General features: G+C 35.4%; 1 protein-coding gene across 1 annotated transcript; it reads left to right on the top strand.

The window, feature by feature from the left end:
* The first annotated feature begins 100 nt into the window (after window positions 1-100).
* LOC138331276 (C-signal-like) lies at window positions 101-6,353 on the top strand. The gene is made up of 5 exons (XM_069278798.1): window positions 101-277; window positions 1,226-1,277; window positions 2,110-2,297; window positions 2,676-2,825; window positions 3,829-6,353. The coding sequence occupies exons 1-5, from the start codon at window positions 140-142 to the stop codon at window positions 4,051-4,053; spliced, it is 753 nt and encodes a 250-aa protein (XP_069134899.1). The 5' UTR covers window positions 101-139; the 3' UTR covers window positions 4,054-6,353.
* Window positions 6,354-16,284: the final 9,931 nt, after the last annotated feature.

Below are 16,284 nucleotides of genomic sequence, written 5' to 3'. Positions count from 1 at the left end.
GTTACAATATCTTTAAGTCGCGTCAGTATCTTATACTAATCATGACAACTAGAAAATGTACTTTTTGACCAATGAATATGGTGTAAGGGAGATAACTCTATCAGTTTTTTCGAACAAAATATTATAAAACAGCATCACGATGTCGACCGCCCCACGTGCCATCCTAATCACCGGTGCTAACAGAGGTCTTGGACTGGAATTCGTCCGACAGATCGTCTGCTTCTCAACACCACCAAAATATCTGTTCGCAACATGTCGGAACCCGGAGTCAGCCACGGTAATTTCTGTATTCATTTGGCTGAAAACCTACATAAGTACATTGTAGGACACCTTGTCCCATAACTTGACCTTACATGACACACATGACAATGTGAAGATTTCATTATTTGGCTCCCTTGATGATAATCAGTAATAGTTGCTTATATATATGTACATACACGTATACGGATTGGTCGAGTTGGATGAACACAGGCATTTGGCTCTATAGAAATGTTCACTATATATTTACATATATATATATATATAGAGAGAGAGAGAGAGAAATGACTATAGAGCCAAACGCCTGTGGATAAACGGAGAATGGGAACTTAGTGTTAATAATTTAACAATATACAAATTCCTTCATTGTATACCAAGTTGTTTGTCAAAGATAACTTTAGGGCTGATTTCTTTGTAACAATATTTTCATATTTATTTGTACGCCAGACAAAAACTGAAATTGTGCGTTATAAGAAAATACGTATTTTTGGTACATTTAAGGAAGCTTTCCCCCATGCTTCTCCTTTGACAACACCACCAGGATTTAAAAGGTAGTTTTTTAATGAAGATTTCCGCCATGTGAAGAAATCACTAGACTGTGTTTAGCTCGCTCTTTTGACCTCGTATATTGATTTCATAGAAAAAACAGTCCCAAAAACGAATTTGCAATTTTAATTTGCTTCACTCTATTCAACCAGTAGATATCCTTCCCTTATTAGAATATCAAAGATAATTTTTGAAGGCTGATGAATGTCACTATCGTTTTAGATATAACGGCAGTAGTAGTAACCCCTGGGGTATCGAGGATGAGTTCTTATAGACTCCGTATTGTACCAGATGATCCAGATCTAGTGATTTCCTCACGAACCTTTCATTAAAGTCTAAATTGAGGCGCAATAACGAATATTTGAGCTAATAACTGTATAATGCAAGTTCTTATATAAATATGTATTGTTTTATATTTCAGATTTTAAATGAAATTGCCAAGTCACATTCCTGTGTAAAAGTGCTAAAACTAGGTAAGTAAGCAGACCTATTTAAATGAATATTGTATTTACACACGCAAACCGCAAGATTAAGCACTCACGAATATATCCACGTATTTATTATACTGCAAACCATCTTTTTTGCGTCGACTTGATTTCAAGTTTTCATGCTTATTGGACCTTTACTTTTGACGGCGATTTAGTTTCGAGATTTATATATTTTTTTTTCATATAACAAAGTTACATATAACAAAGTTATCTCCCTTGTGGGTAGGAATCTCATGTGAGGTTTTGATTTCGTCAGCGAAATTCACGTCGTTTTCTCCAAATAGCATGACATTACGCGCGCAAACACATTACATCTTAATAAATACCTACCCACAAGGGTAGATAACTCTGTAATATGCAAAAACAAAATAGCTGAAACGTTCTATTGTACTTTGAGTTTATTCTTTTTCGTGGCGATATATTTTCGCGGATTTCAATTGCCCGCTTATTGCGCGAAATGTTATAGCACGCTAAAATTAGTTGGTTTACATTTATGCATTAATAGAAACAGTTTCTGAAGATATGGGATAAGAAAACATCGTATTTTGTGAACAAATATTTCATTTCGTTTCATTTCAGTCTTCAGGGCCCAGTTTCATGAACATTCCTTAACATTAGGAAATTTTCAACCCATAGAAAAGCATTGCAAACGTTAAGGAGAAATATTAAGTTTAGGAACCTTCCTTACAATCCGTAATGCTTTCCTATGGAGAAATTTAAGTTAAGAGATTCCTTAAATCTAAAGAATGGGCCCTGTTATTCATCAGAATAAGCTATGTAGAACACCCATCGATTAAAACTAATTTTTACTTCACAGATGTTTGCGACTTTAGCAGTTATAAAAACTTGAAAGAGAACATTTCTACGATGCTTGAAGGTGAAGGTCTTAATTTACTGGTGTGTAATGCTGGCATATTTAATCGCATTGGCTTCGAGGATACTACACCAGAAATGATGACGGCAATGTACACAACAAACGTGATAGCACCGATGACGCTTGCGCAGGTAACAACATTACCCAGTATACGAAATGTTGAACAAATATGAAAATACTTAAGCCAAAAATTTTTCCATTGCCATTCCTTTTTTTCACATGTTATGTCAGCTAACTGCAATATCTAATTATTTTGGTATATTTCGGTTTCAGAAAATTTATTCATTTGATAATTAATATGACTTTTTCTTTTTTTGCAAATGTTCGACTTCTTTGCCATCTTTTAGACACATCAAGAATCCGAAGTCAACTTTAATGAAACCTACTTTGAAATTCAAGTTTCAATGTGACGCTAATTTTTATTTATCTATTTATTCATTTATTGTTTATTTATTAATTTTGTGTTATTTATTTATTTCATTTCATCTCTTTACACCGGTATATTTAAGACTTTCGCGCCCCTCCTCAAGTTAGCGGCCCAGAAATTACCAGAGGAAACCAAATCGTGGAGGAAGGCCACAATTCTCAATATGTCTTCAGATTTAGGCTCTGTGGGGATGAACGACAATGGCGGATGCTACCCTTACCGGGCATCTAAGGTAGGGGAAGCCTAAGTTATCCTGTCATTCTATCGTCTTTAAGCCTTGTCCCTTTGAATCTCTGAACTTTTATATTTTTTTAGCGGTCAAACCCTGAATGCGACCATTTCCTTCATATGGCCATACCAAGTATGTGATCATTACATCATACGATCATCCTTATATTTGCGCATCCGATTCCCCTTTCTTCAACTACCCGCTGTACGACCATTTCTGGGAATCGCAATTGTCCCCTAAAAAGATATTAATAATCTCTGGATAGCGACTTCTCCCTGTAATTGCCATTCCTTTGCATGCGGACTTCCACTTTTACCTCCCTTGTATAAGGACTTCCACTTTTAACCCCCTTGTATACGGACTTCCACTTTTATCTCCCTTGTATACGGACTTCAACTTTTACCTCCCTTGTATACGGACTTCCACTTTTATCTCCCTTGTATACGGACTTCCACTTTTACCTCCCTTGTATACGGACTTCCACTTTTACCTCCCTTGTATACGGCTTCCACTTTTACCTTCCTTGTATATCGAGCTTCCACTTTTACCTCCCTTGTATACGGACTTCCACTTTTACCTCCCTTGTATATGGCTTCACTGTTTACCTCCCTTATATACGGACTTTCAACTTTTACCTCCCATGTATACGGAATTTCACTTTTACCTCCCTTGTATACGGACCTCCACTTTTACCTCCCTTGTATAGGAACTTTCACTTTTACCTCCCCTGTATTGACAAAACTTTTGAAGACATGAGAAGATTAGTTGTGATATATCGGATCACTTCCCATTGTTTCACTCTGTCAGTACTAATGGGATGAAATGAAGTGAACTAACTCTAATATAAAAGAAAGGAGTAGATTAGTATAATGTCGTTAATCCTTTGCAGCCATTTGTAATAGCCTTAAGCGGCATTGAGAAAAAGTTCAGAAAATGGAATTCAGCAAGTGATGTAATTTTTAAAAAGAACTTAATATACATGCATATCATTTTTATTTCGATTTAGGCAGCACTGAATATGGTAACGAAAACCCAGAGTATTGATTTGAAGGCTGATGGCATCCTCACTGTAGCCGTACATCCAGGCTGGGTCCAGACAGACATGGGTGGTCAGTCCGCTCCTGTAACGCCGACCGAGAGTATCAAAGGAATGCTTAGTGTTGTATCTAACCTTTCAGAGGAGTCCAGTGGAAGGTTGTTCGACTTCGAGGGCGAACTGATGCCATGGTGACTTACATGTATCTCATGGACTGAGAAAGATAAATTTTCATCTTGCTGCATGGTGAACAGTCTTATTGTTTAAGACAATGGAAGGCAAAATCAGTGACATACTCTGTTTTAACTGGTAAAGACATCAAATCGATATTCCAGGGGTTACTATCACTGTCGTTATATCCACCCATGGAATATACCATTGCAAATAATAGCCTTTGTGTGCGTCCAAAGGTGAGTCATGTAGTTTTGTCGCAACATCGAGGGGTTACTAAACTGGAGGCAACAAAACGGAACAGATAATTTAGTCCTTTGATGTACATGAAAAGAATCAAATAACGGTGCACTGTGGTTGACTGTGTGGCTTTGAAGTTGGAACCCACTGTCTGTTATCTTGAAGGAAGTCTGCGCAGGCCGATGGTTGGTCTGTTCTCCTGAACTGCCTGACGTTTTGCCACAAAATACTAATATTCAAGGGATGGAGTTTACGACAGTGATAGTAACCCACGAAGTATCGAGAATGAAGTTAAGTGGAAGACACGATCAGTTATAATTTTGTCTAACTTCACTGGTAGATATCCCAGTTTATTCTTTATTTGCACAACTGATAGGACGGGGTTGATGTTTCTCTTGATTTTTCACATGACGATCCTGGCCTTGCTTACATATACTTCTTCCGCTGATGGTTTAAAGTGACTAATAAAGTGAAATTTTATACACAGAAGGATACAGAACATGGAAGTAGCGTAAACAAATATTCGTCGAATTTATGCAAATGTAAGACTTCATTAAAAGATCTTTCGATTAACCATAGGGCATTGAGGTCTTATTTATTGAACGAATTTACAGTTCATTGTTCTGGAAAAAAAGACTGTCGATTAAATGCTATTGGTAGGTGATATCACTTGGCGTATGTTTCGCCAAGGGCCATCCTCGATATTCCAGGGGTTTCGATCACTTACGATCTCTACACCCCTGGACTATCTCAGAGTGAAATTGAAGGCAGCTCAGCGGGAAACATTTGACCCATCACAGTCTAGCAAAGATTTCATTTGAAGACTACAGAGAGAGCGACCCCTAACATCAAAGCTCACAGTCAACCACAGTGTACTGTTATACGGCTCTTTTGATGTATATCAAATGACTAAATTACCTGTTCTATTCTGTTGCCTCCAGTTTTACTATGAGATAGTCCAGGTGTGTAGAGATCGTAAGTGATCAGAACCCCTGGAGTATCGAGGATGTCCAAGGGAATGCGCGGCGGTATCATTTTGGACAGAAATGCGAGGCGACAAGTTATAGCATTCAGATAGACCACTGCAAGCTCATGTTCCAATATCATGAAACTACGATGGCCGGGAGCGACCTGCCATTTATTTTTTTGTTCAAAAAAACCTGTTATGACACTTTTTAGTCAAAAAGTGTCTGACACATTTTGTACTGTGAGGAAGAGGAATGAGAGGAATGTCGATGTGATACTGCACGGAAGGTGTTCTGTTCTCATGTTTAATCGGCAGGATTAAGTTGATGAAAGGCTGCAAACAAACAGTATTTATCACAATATGAAATAGGAAAAATGAAAATTCCCGTCTTAAATCGTGCTATACCTAACGGGTTAACAATGAGACGAGAGAAAATTTATACAATGATGATTAACAAAATAAAAAGTAGAATTTTGAACTTTCATAGCGTATTGGTGTAATATTTTATGCTATATTATCGTTTTACTTCTGAATGTATATCTGGAGAAATGTTACTCAGTATCTAAAGTACCTTTAATTATTACATGAGTGATGCTAGTAACATTATTAAAGTAATATATTTGTAGCATAGTTCCCTATAATTCAACATATTATATTCAGAAAAAAAAAAGAAAATTAGTATCCTCACCACCAGAGTCTCCTGTAACGATTGATTACACATGGATGACTCGTTAGTTTTTATTGTCTGGAACTCTAAGCTCTACGGTAAGTAATTACAAGTGTAATGTTGGTTAATTAACTTAATTACATATGAAATAACAATATGCATTGTAAAAAGCGTCCTATTTGACGTACTTTATGTAATATTCAATGGGGAGTGCTTACCTTAGGATTTTTGTAATACATTTGACATTGGGGCTTTCGACATCTCATTGCCCAGTTTAGAAAATAAACGATTTTTTTTAATGTCATAGAAACTTTAATACTTATTTTATTTCTGTTTAAAATGAACGATTTCTATACTTACATGATGGATAGTCTTCAAAACACTGAATACTGCAATGTGCTGCTGTGCAAACCTGAACCCAGATTAATTAATTACAACGGTTCTATCAGCATAACTGAAATAGGATACTCGTATACTCCTATAAATTCCATTTACCTTCATTGAGTAAAAAAAAGTCATGTCACTTTTTGACTGAAAAGTGTCATGACAGGTTTTTTGATTAAAAAAATATTTGCCCGACACTTTTCGACTAAAAAGTGTCATGACATTTTAATTTTATAAAAAAAAAATATTGGCAGGCCCCTCTCGACGATCGTATGAAATAGTCTTAGACCCAGCCAATCAAATATCACGTACTATTTTGTATCGTCATTCTTGATTGGCTAACTCTACATGTTTTGTGATCTTGGGGCCTAGACTTGTCGCTAGTAATGCAAACAGCGTTTCCTATGACCAAGAACAATTAGAAATTCCTTTAGTTTGAATATTTAGACGTTTTAAAATACAATTATTAAAATGTTGATTTACGTTCCAGATGTCTTTGTGGATGACTATGGATTATTACATAATGTTAAATAACTGTTGGACTGGATGCTTTATCTGATTTGTATTATCACATATGGAATGCAAAATACGAGGTTAAAGGTCATTAGAGTAATAATGACTGACGAATATCATTTGTTAATTTGTTGAATGTTTTTTTTTTTTTTATTATTTTTTTTTTTTTTTTTTTTTTTATTATTTTTTTTTTTTGTGTTTTAAAAAAAATTAAATGACACGTTGTTAGTTGCCGTAGGTGATTATTCCTTGTATGTTGATGTATTTCACAACATAATCTTTAATTAAATTGGAAATATCGTATAGCTGTTTAAACATTTTGCTATTTCAACTAATAAGGAGTACATTTGACAAGAGATCCAAGAGGGATCTTGGCGCCCACCAAAGATTTATCTATGTCTGTCAAATGAAAGTTTTTCTCTGTTTTTCAAAGTTTAATTTTTTTTCCTGGTTTTTCAAACTTACACTTCTTTTTTTCTGCTTTTCAAACTTAAACTTCTTTTTTCTGCTTTTCAAACATAAAACTTCTTTTTTCTCTGCTTTTCAAACTTCAAACTATCAAAATCCAAGACGGCTTCCTGGCGGCCATTTTGTTTACCGATATGTCCAAAATTGCAATATGCACAACTAGAGCCTTAGGGAAACCTACATATGAAATTTGAGACAGATCCCTTCAGTACTTTCTGAGAAATAGCGGTAACAAACATCAACTGCCAAAATCCAAATCCATGGCGGCCATATTGTTTTTCCGACCAGTCTGAAAATCTGCTTGACAATCCTAGGGCTCTAGGACGTATGAAGTTTGAGACAGATCCCTTCCGTAGTTTCTGAGAAATAGCGCTAACAAGCATTGTTTACAGACGGACCACGGACGAAAGGCGATTTGAATAGCCTGCCATCTGATGATGGTGGGCTAAAAATATGTTTTGTGTTATGGAGTTACAACTCAAAATTCACAGTTTCTTTCATTGTAGAATTGATTTTAAAGTTATATATTAAAACTGCATTCTTATTTTGTGTTATATCTACATAACATCTATTCAAGTTTATTCTTTTAGTATAGCAAATAGCAGTACTGATATGGGTCGAATACGCACTACTTAAGATAAACCGTTGATATCTATGTAACCTTTGACCTTTTTGATACGTTAAAGTGAGGTAACTCTATTATTGCTTTCTAACAAAATATTCTTAAACACATGGACACCATGTCGATCGCCCCACGTGCTGTCCTAATCACCGGTGCTAACAGAGGTCTTGGACTGGAATTCGTGCGACAGATCGTCCGCTTCTCAACGCCACCAAAATATCTGTTCGCAACATGTCGGAACCCGGAGTCGGCAACGGTAACGATTACAATGTTTATTGATTTATAGACACAATGTTCCCGTTTAATATATAATATATCAAAGAAACACAATTTAACAAAGCATGACAATTTATTGACTCGTGCCTTATCCGGGCCTCGAACTCACGATCTACGGCACCCAATCGCCTAGCCAAACATACCTGCGCCTTCTACCACTGCGCCACATCCACATCCTCTTGTTGTTCACAACCACATCCAACATTTGTTGCTTAATATATAGTTATACATATATGTAGTGAAAAGGTATTCTTTATTATTTTATCGACTTAATATGTTTTAATAATTATTTACATACACTGAATTGATTTGGGAAGGTTGAGCGGGAAAAAGAAATACTCATAAGCTCTTTATGAACAAATATATTTGTATGAAAAGTCTTTTAGAACCTGATCCTGACAAAAGTTAATGAAAAATAACATAAAACTATACAGTCCAAATATTTTAAATTCCAGTCTCTACAGGAAATGGCCAGGTCACATTCTTGTATAAAAGTGCTGAAATTGGGTAGGTACAGTAGATCTCAAGTTACTATAAATTGGGAAATTTTAGATATAATCATATTTTGGCTTATGTGGCGGCTATGAAAGCGCCAAAATTAAACCCACCTAACGTTACTATTAAAAGCTGAAACCTCACTATCTTATAATACATTTAGGAAGTTTAATTATATCTACTATCTAGTAAGCGAATACAGGAGTATATTCTTGTTCATCCTTTTATAAAGTATGACACTAACGTTCTTTTAAATGTATTTATTTGCATATGCTATGGATATAAATTCATATACACGCTATACTAATGTGGACACTGCTCATTAATAAATTACCAACCACATTGCGTAAAGATGCAGTCGAGTGCATAGAATCCATTTAGTTCATGGGGCGTTTTGTTTAAAAGATGCTCCACCGCTGACAATGGTATTTTTTCCTATTGGGAGCAGAAGATTAAGTATTTTTCTTCTGTTACAAAAGTTACTGTAATTTACACCATTACCCGCCATTGAAAAGTTGAGCTTAAACAAATATAACTTCAAAGCACTGCGTAAGCTTCTTTTATGGGCACGGAATATCCCATTATTGCACCCAAAAAATTCCATGCGCACTTTTATGATGAATGAAGTACAGTCATTTCGACTCTACCTCTAAGGCAAAGATAAATGAGTCTTAAAGACGAGTTCTTACCTTTATATATACAAATGGTGTAACTGTGCTCTGGTTCATAATTTAACCCCAAACTGATGATGTAATTGTTCAACAAATGTTATATAATGCACGAGGCCAAAGGAGTGTAATATAATGAGATTACCATAAGTAAAGTATTTGAACTAGCGTCCATATAAAGGAATATTTGCGTGTTTTATTAGACCAGTATTTTCAGTTAACGCATTTTTACAATACATCAATTTATAAAAAATCATCAAAAACCGTACGAAAAAAATTTTAATATCCTATTGAAATTGATATAGCCACGTGTCATTTAATGTGTTATTAATTCTTATTTTCTGTATATTTCACATTATTTAGACTCTTGCACTTAGCTTCTTGAATCTAATCATTTCATCGAGGAAGGTCTCCTTTACTCGGTACAGAATGTTACATGACAGCGGCCCAGCTTGATTCGAGGTTGAATCTATAAATCCTTAACAAATATATATTACGTAAATTGAGTAGTGAAAATTTGTCGGGTTTAATGTTTGTTACAATCCAGTTCCTAAGTTTTTCTAAAGGAAAAAAACGAAACGTGTTTCTAAAGATAAATGTGATCAATATAACATTTAGCTATATCTACAAAATGTGATCAATATAACTTCAGAATACAGAAAATAAACGAACGATTGAAAGCCATGAAAGTTGAAAATAAAATTAAACCAACAAGCATATACTGTCGTGTAAACAATGTTATGTAAAATAGACGATTTGTGTGTCACTCCTATTGTTTAAATTTGAATATCAGTCAGTTACCCTTAGTCAAATATCTTTAGGTATTATACAAATTTTGATGATCGATACTGGTGGAGAACAGCAAAGCTCGCCTATTGACAGAGAAGTATGAGTTCATATTTTTTTATGAAACTGTGGAAATATACAAATTAAGCAGAAATCAAAATGCTAAATTGTACTTTTAAATTTTTTGGATTATTTTGATTTTGCATATGAAAATGAAATCATTGTAAATTCATTTGATGACAGTGACTTATACAATGTAACAAAATATAAACTTGCTCAAAAACTTTAACATATTAAATGACAGTGATCAATTGTACAGACCTTCAAAAAACATAAAGGGCCCGCATATTCGTTTTATTATCACATTTCATTATTTGTTTTTAAACATGTGATGATGATGATGATGATGATGATGATGATGATCATGATGATGATGATGATGATGATGATGATGATGATGATGATGATTGATGATGATGATGATGATGATGATGATGATGATGATGATGATGATGATGATGATGATGATGATGATGATGATGATGATGATGATGATGATGATGATGATGATGATGATGATGATGATGATGATGATGATGATGATGATGATGATGATGATGATGATGATGATGATGATGATGATGATGATTATGATGATGATGATGATGATGATGATGATGATGATGATGATGATGATGATGATGATGATGATGATGATGATGATGATGATGATGATCATGATGATGATGATGATGATGATGATGATGATGATGATGATGATGATGATGATGATGATGATGATGATGATGATGATCATGATGATCATGATGATGATGATTATGATGATGATGATGATGATGATGATGATGATGATGATGATGATGATTATAGAATAGTGGCGCTTATGCAATAGTATTTGTATTTTAGATCGTAAGGTCAGTAATGCTTGGGTCACAATGATCGGCCGGTATCCGGGGATAGAGGGTAATTGGGAGTATACCGGCGGTTTTGCCATTTTCCGACATCGGACAACACTGATCAAAAATGTGTCACACATCATTTACATAAAAAGGAGGCCGTGAGGTAATCGTACGGCGTCTGTTTCGAAAGAGAATTTTTTGGGGACCGGTGAGGCAGGAAATATCGACTGAACACATAATGCTAATCGGCCGATTATCATATGATGTCCGGGCGATATACGGCCTTTTCGCCGGACATCGTACAAATATCGCCCGAATATCTTACGGACAACGAACGATAGTTGTACCAGGCCCGAATCGAATGTCGGGCGGTGTAATTGCCGCTCGCGATCGATTCCCGGCCGAATATCGGACGATACTCAACAATGTGTGAAGGATATGTTGCCGATTACGAAAATCTACGGGACACCGGAGAGATTTAAACTTCGAGTTAAAATTCTTCGGGCACCTCCCTGATTATGCATGAAAGCCTCGGCCACCGGCCGGCCATATCTGGTGTCCGGCCGGGATCCAGACCAAAATGAATAAAAACTATGCCGGGAGTACGCCCTAAGCCTAATCAGAAGGGGTTGTGACCGAAGCATTAGTAATATTTTTTGTGTGTTAATTTAATATTACTGTCTAATTAATGATAATTAATTATTAATTACAGTTTCCAAAAAGGTTGTCTCCTACGACATTACGCCGTCCTTTAGAGCTAACCTTGGATCCTGGGATGCTCACATAGACACAGGATCCTCAACCGGAAGTCGCCAATCGCTTCAATCCGGAAGTCGTCGTAGCACCGTACCGAGTCGCCGGAGCGTAAAACTCGAAAGTCGACATACGAAAATTCCAGAGGAAGAGGACGAAGATGATGAGGATGACGACGAAGATGATGACGATGACGACGATGACGATGATGATGAGGATGAAGACGATTATTGAAAAAATATCTGGAAGCATTGTAGCACTCACTGCTTTGGTGTCATTATGACGCTTTATTAGCGAAAGGCGCAATTTTAGCATCCAGTGGGTGCTTCTTTATGGATGGGTGGCAGTTTTCACGAACATTCGGATTCATCGTTTTCTATCAGTTTTAATTTTAATGAAATGCAATAAATGACTTAGTAATATGTTAAAATGTTCACTTCAACTGCCTAACAATTGAGAAAGCAGGCAAATTCAGAAATCATAGGTTATTTCATTCAAATTTCTGTGTGTGGGGGTTAAAATGTTAGCGTTATCCTTATGAAATACATGTACATATCATATCACTAAAATAAAATGCATCTACCTTCATGGTTTTTCATCAATGCGAAATACCTGTTTTACAATAGGCAGTGATGTTCTAAGAAACAGAAACGAAGTGGATTTTGATGAAAACCTAAATAGATTTTGTTGAAAACTTTATTTCCGTATTGCTAGCATAATCATGGCGATGTAGATTGAATGTCAATAGCGCTGTCGTATGAACGAAGGGTAGTAACTCTGGTAGACCTGAACCCAATAACTCTTCAACAGAATTAATAAAACACTAATTGTTTATCAAATTAATATCCGATATCAAAGCAATCAAAATGACAATTGGCAACTGTATTGAGTTTTATTCGAGAAATCAATACACACAATTCATAATATACAAAAACTAAGATTCATGTGCTATGTCATTACATATACGACATGATTTAAAGTGAATAGTCGGGCAAAGAAAACCAGTCTAAATGCGTTCATTAGCCTTCCAAAAGTTCTCGCATTTTAATACGACGGCCAAGTTCTGCTTAGTTTCCCAGTTCTGACCATTAAAGTAAAGAAAAGTTGAAAGCATTGAAAGCGAGGCTGCGTGGAAATGTAACCACGGACATAGTGAGCCGGGAGGACGTTTTAGAATTTCCATACTTTAAATTAATTTCTTCGTACGCAGACAGATTTTGACGAGAAATTTTATTTTTCCATTTCATAAGAAATTATACTGGATACATTCACACCATTTTTACCGAATTTAGCCATCCTTGCCCGACTGTTCACTTTAATCTAATATGAGACTTATCTTCAGTGCCGCTCTTGGTTAATGCAGTATTCTAACAAATCTGTGTGTATAATACAATAATCAATTAACTCGTTAAAAGTCAATATTTTTTTTTAGATTAACCATTTATGAAAAAACTTATAGTTGTTTAAAGGCCCACTACCTTTCTGAATTTAATATTTAAAATGGGGGTGGAAAAAAGGGTCGCAAAAAGTATTAACTTACCGTTAATACTACACTTATCACCCCTGTTTGAACAATTTGATTAAAATAAATTAAATGTTAATTTTCATAACATGGGTCGTCATATGTTTCCCGCCGTCGTCCTTAATATCGCGCGGTAGTTGACTATCACTGCATCAGACGGCCAAAAAACGAAATGAATCTCCACAGTAATCATATATTACGCAGGGAATATTGCATATGTTTGGTGTTGTACCCTCATCTTAGGACATCGATATGTATTTTTTATGTTTGAATGTTTTGAAGAAACCTTTAAATTTTGCTCCGGAAAGGTAGTGGGCCTAAAAGATTTTGCTCTAGTCTAAGAGTTGCTTCCCTTGGAACACTTCGATTATGACCATCCGAACAAAGAACATTTTTAAATTGGTAAAATGCGATAAAAACCTTACCAAGGCTGAAAATGAAAATTATGGTACTTCATGATCCGTGCTCCTCCTCCCCCATCAAAAAGCATAATAGAATAAACAAACGAACACAATCATCAAAAACACAGACTCGGATATCATCACTGGAAAATGTCGGGGATTTTCCTCGGGACGTACTTTAGATCTACCGACATGGTACGGTGGCTCTCTCAAATATCACGACCGCCCCTGTTGTTAAAGCGGGGCCAAAATAATTGTAAAATAATTGAAGTTTACCAAATTTTAAATTCCAAGGAAGTTCTGACGCCAGGATTTGTAATAAGTAGGGATATGCCACCGTAGTTTTGATTCAGTTTTTATTAAAGAATAGATCAAGGGCTTTGGGTAACCGAGTCAGTCGGCTCGTTCATAAAATTGAATTTTGACACTTAGAACATATATTTGGGTAGTTGGTATATATATTTAAAAAAATGATTTATTTGGGGAGTATTATAGCTTTTCATTCAGACGTCTAAATGAGAGATCCGCAGACTCAGGTGAGATGAAACTATCAAAATTTTAAATCGTATCAATTATATAAATATTTACAGATAACGACTTCGTTCTGGTACGACTTATTTTTTGTGCGTTATTACAGAGTTATCTGCCCTTGTATTGCATAAAACGTCGTTAGTTTTAGTGCAAAAAGTCATATATTCCGTCTTTGCATATTACAGAGTTAGTTCCCTTGCGAGTATAGGTATCGATTGTTACGTCATTATTTTGTGAGCTCAATTCACGTCGTTTACTTCAAAACGTATGACGTTACGCTCGCAAACGGATGACGTCACAATCAATACCACTCGCAAGTGCAGATAACTCTGTAATATGCAAATTCGGAATAAATATAGAGAAAACGACATTATTTTGCACACAATCGCATGACGCAGCAATCGATGCCTGGATACGCTTGATTGAATAATCAATTATTATCAAAGTTTATTTTTTTTCGACCCTATTGAGAACGCCCCATGTGCTTGACATGTGATTGGAAAACGATATTAGTTATAAGCTTTATTAGTCGTTTAATAAAACTACTCCATGATCTATGACGTAAATCTCATAAACCGATGACGAAACAACAAAATACAGTTTTCTGACTAGAACGAATTTTTCGTATTTGTTTCGAAACTGACAAACTCAAACCAAACTCGTAGCCAGACATGGCGCCAGTTAAAGTTTACAAGAGAACATTTAAAATGTTAAAGAGAACACAAACTCAGACAATCCTAAACAATAACTTTAACTGGAGTTCGTGATGTTGAGATTATTTTAGCCCCGCCCGATATTTAACTTCTCGCAGAAAAGTTCATTGTCTTCCATATTCTTCACAGGGGTCGGACAATTAGCGGTCTTGATACAAAAATCGATAAAATAACTGTATATATTTATTGTAACTATATAAATATGAGTAGTAAACTTTAGAATGCGAATTTTATCGTTATTTTGTCTACACACATAAAACGTCTGAAAAAGTCTATAGACACTATGTCCCAAATATCTCGAAACGAAAGTGCAGTCAAAACTTAAGTTTTTCACCTGAGGTAACTTTTATGAAAATATTTGACTTAAGTCGATTTTTACTGAACTTTGTTTCGAGAAATTGGGGCCTGGTGGGTCCGATTGATATAAACTGTAACTAATTCTCAGACCCCTGTGGTCACAGGATTTTGTTACATATACTAATACCTGATTTTAAAGCTGCTTTTATTTTAACTTTTGTCATAATGTAGAGCCGTTCTTCAGACTTCAGAAGAAATCATGTGTAGAGAGGGTTTATACTATAGTGTTGGGTCGGAGATACATGTACACGGAAGTTGGATATATATGATATACATTCCTAAACCTAATAAAACTTATCTGACCAAATCTTTAACAAACATGGCCTCGGTTGTCTCTAGTCGTGACCTCCCTATATCTTACTAGTTCAGCAGTTTTTAACTCACTCGACAAATTCCCATGAAACAGGCAATTCACTTTCTATTTAAATGTGTTATATTAAAAAATACATTTTGTTTTAACCACAAAACATTTAAATGCTTGTCTTGTCTCTAAGGAAATGATGGAGAAGAATTATTATGCATAAATAAAGCTTAAAACTAGTGCAAAACGTTTTACGCAAACGTTTTTTAAACTGTTGGAACGGAATGGAATACATGTAACATATTTTTTAACATATTCGATTGTAATATTTTATATACACTGGGATTGGGTACACGTTTTCAAACTTTATATGAAGTCATCTCCCTAACCTGTATCATATCACATACAGAGTTCCACAGGGAAGTGTTTTTGGTCCATCATAGTTTCTTTTTATATCTAATAATGACATTTAACCCTAGTTCAAACAAATTTACTGCAGGCATCTTATATAAAGCTAGGATTCCGCTAATGTGATATTGTTCCGAAATATGATAACATTTATAATTTCCGTTATCGGTTGATATCTGATTCTAAAAGGTCAATAAGACCATACTAACTGCATTAAAAGTCAATAGTCAAACGCCATTACTCTGAGATATTTACAGATTATT

This window comes from Argopecten irradians, chromosome 9, assembly GCF_041381155.1.
Source record: "Argopecten irradians isolate NY chromosome 9, Ai_NY, whole genome shotgun sequence".
Lineage (NCBI taxonomy): Eukaryota > Metazoa > Mollusca > Bivalvia > Pectinida > Pectinidae > Argopecten > Argopecten irradians.
This window is presented reverse-complemented; position numbering and strand designations above follow the sequence as displayed.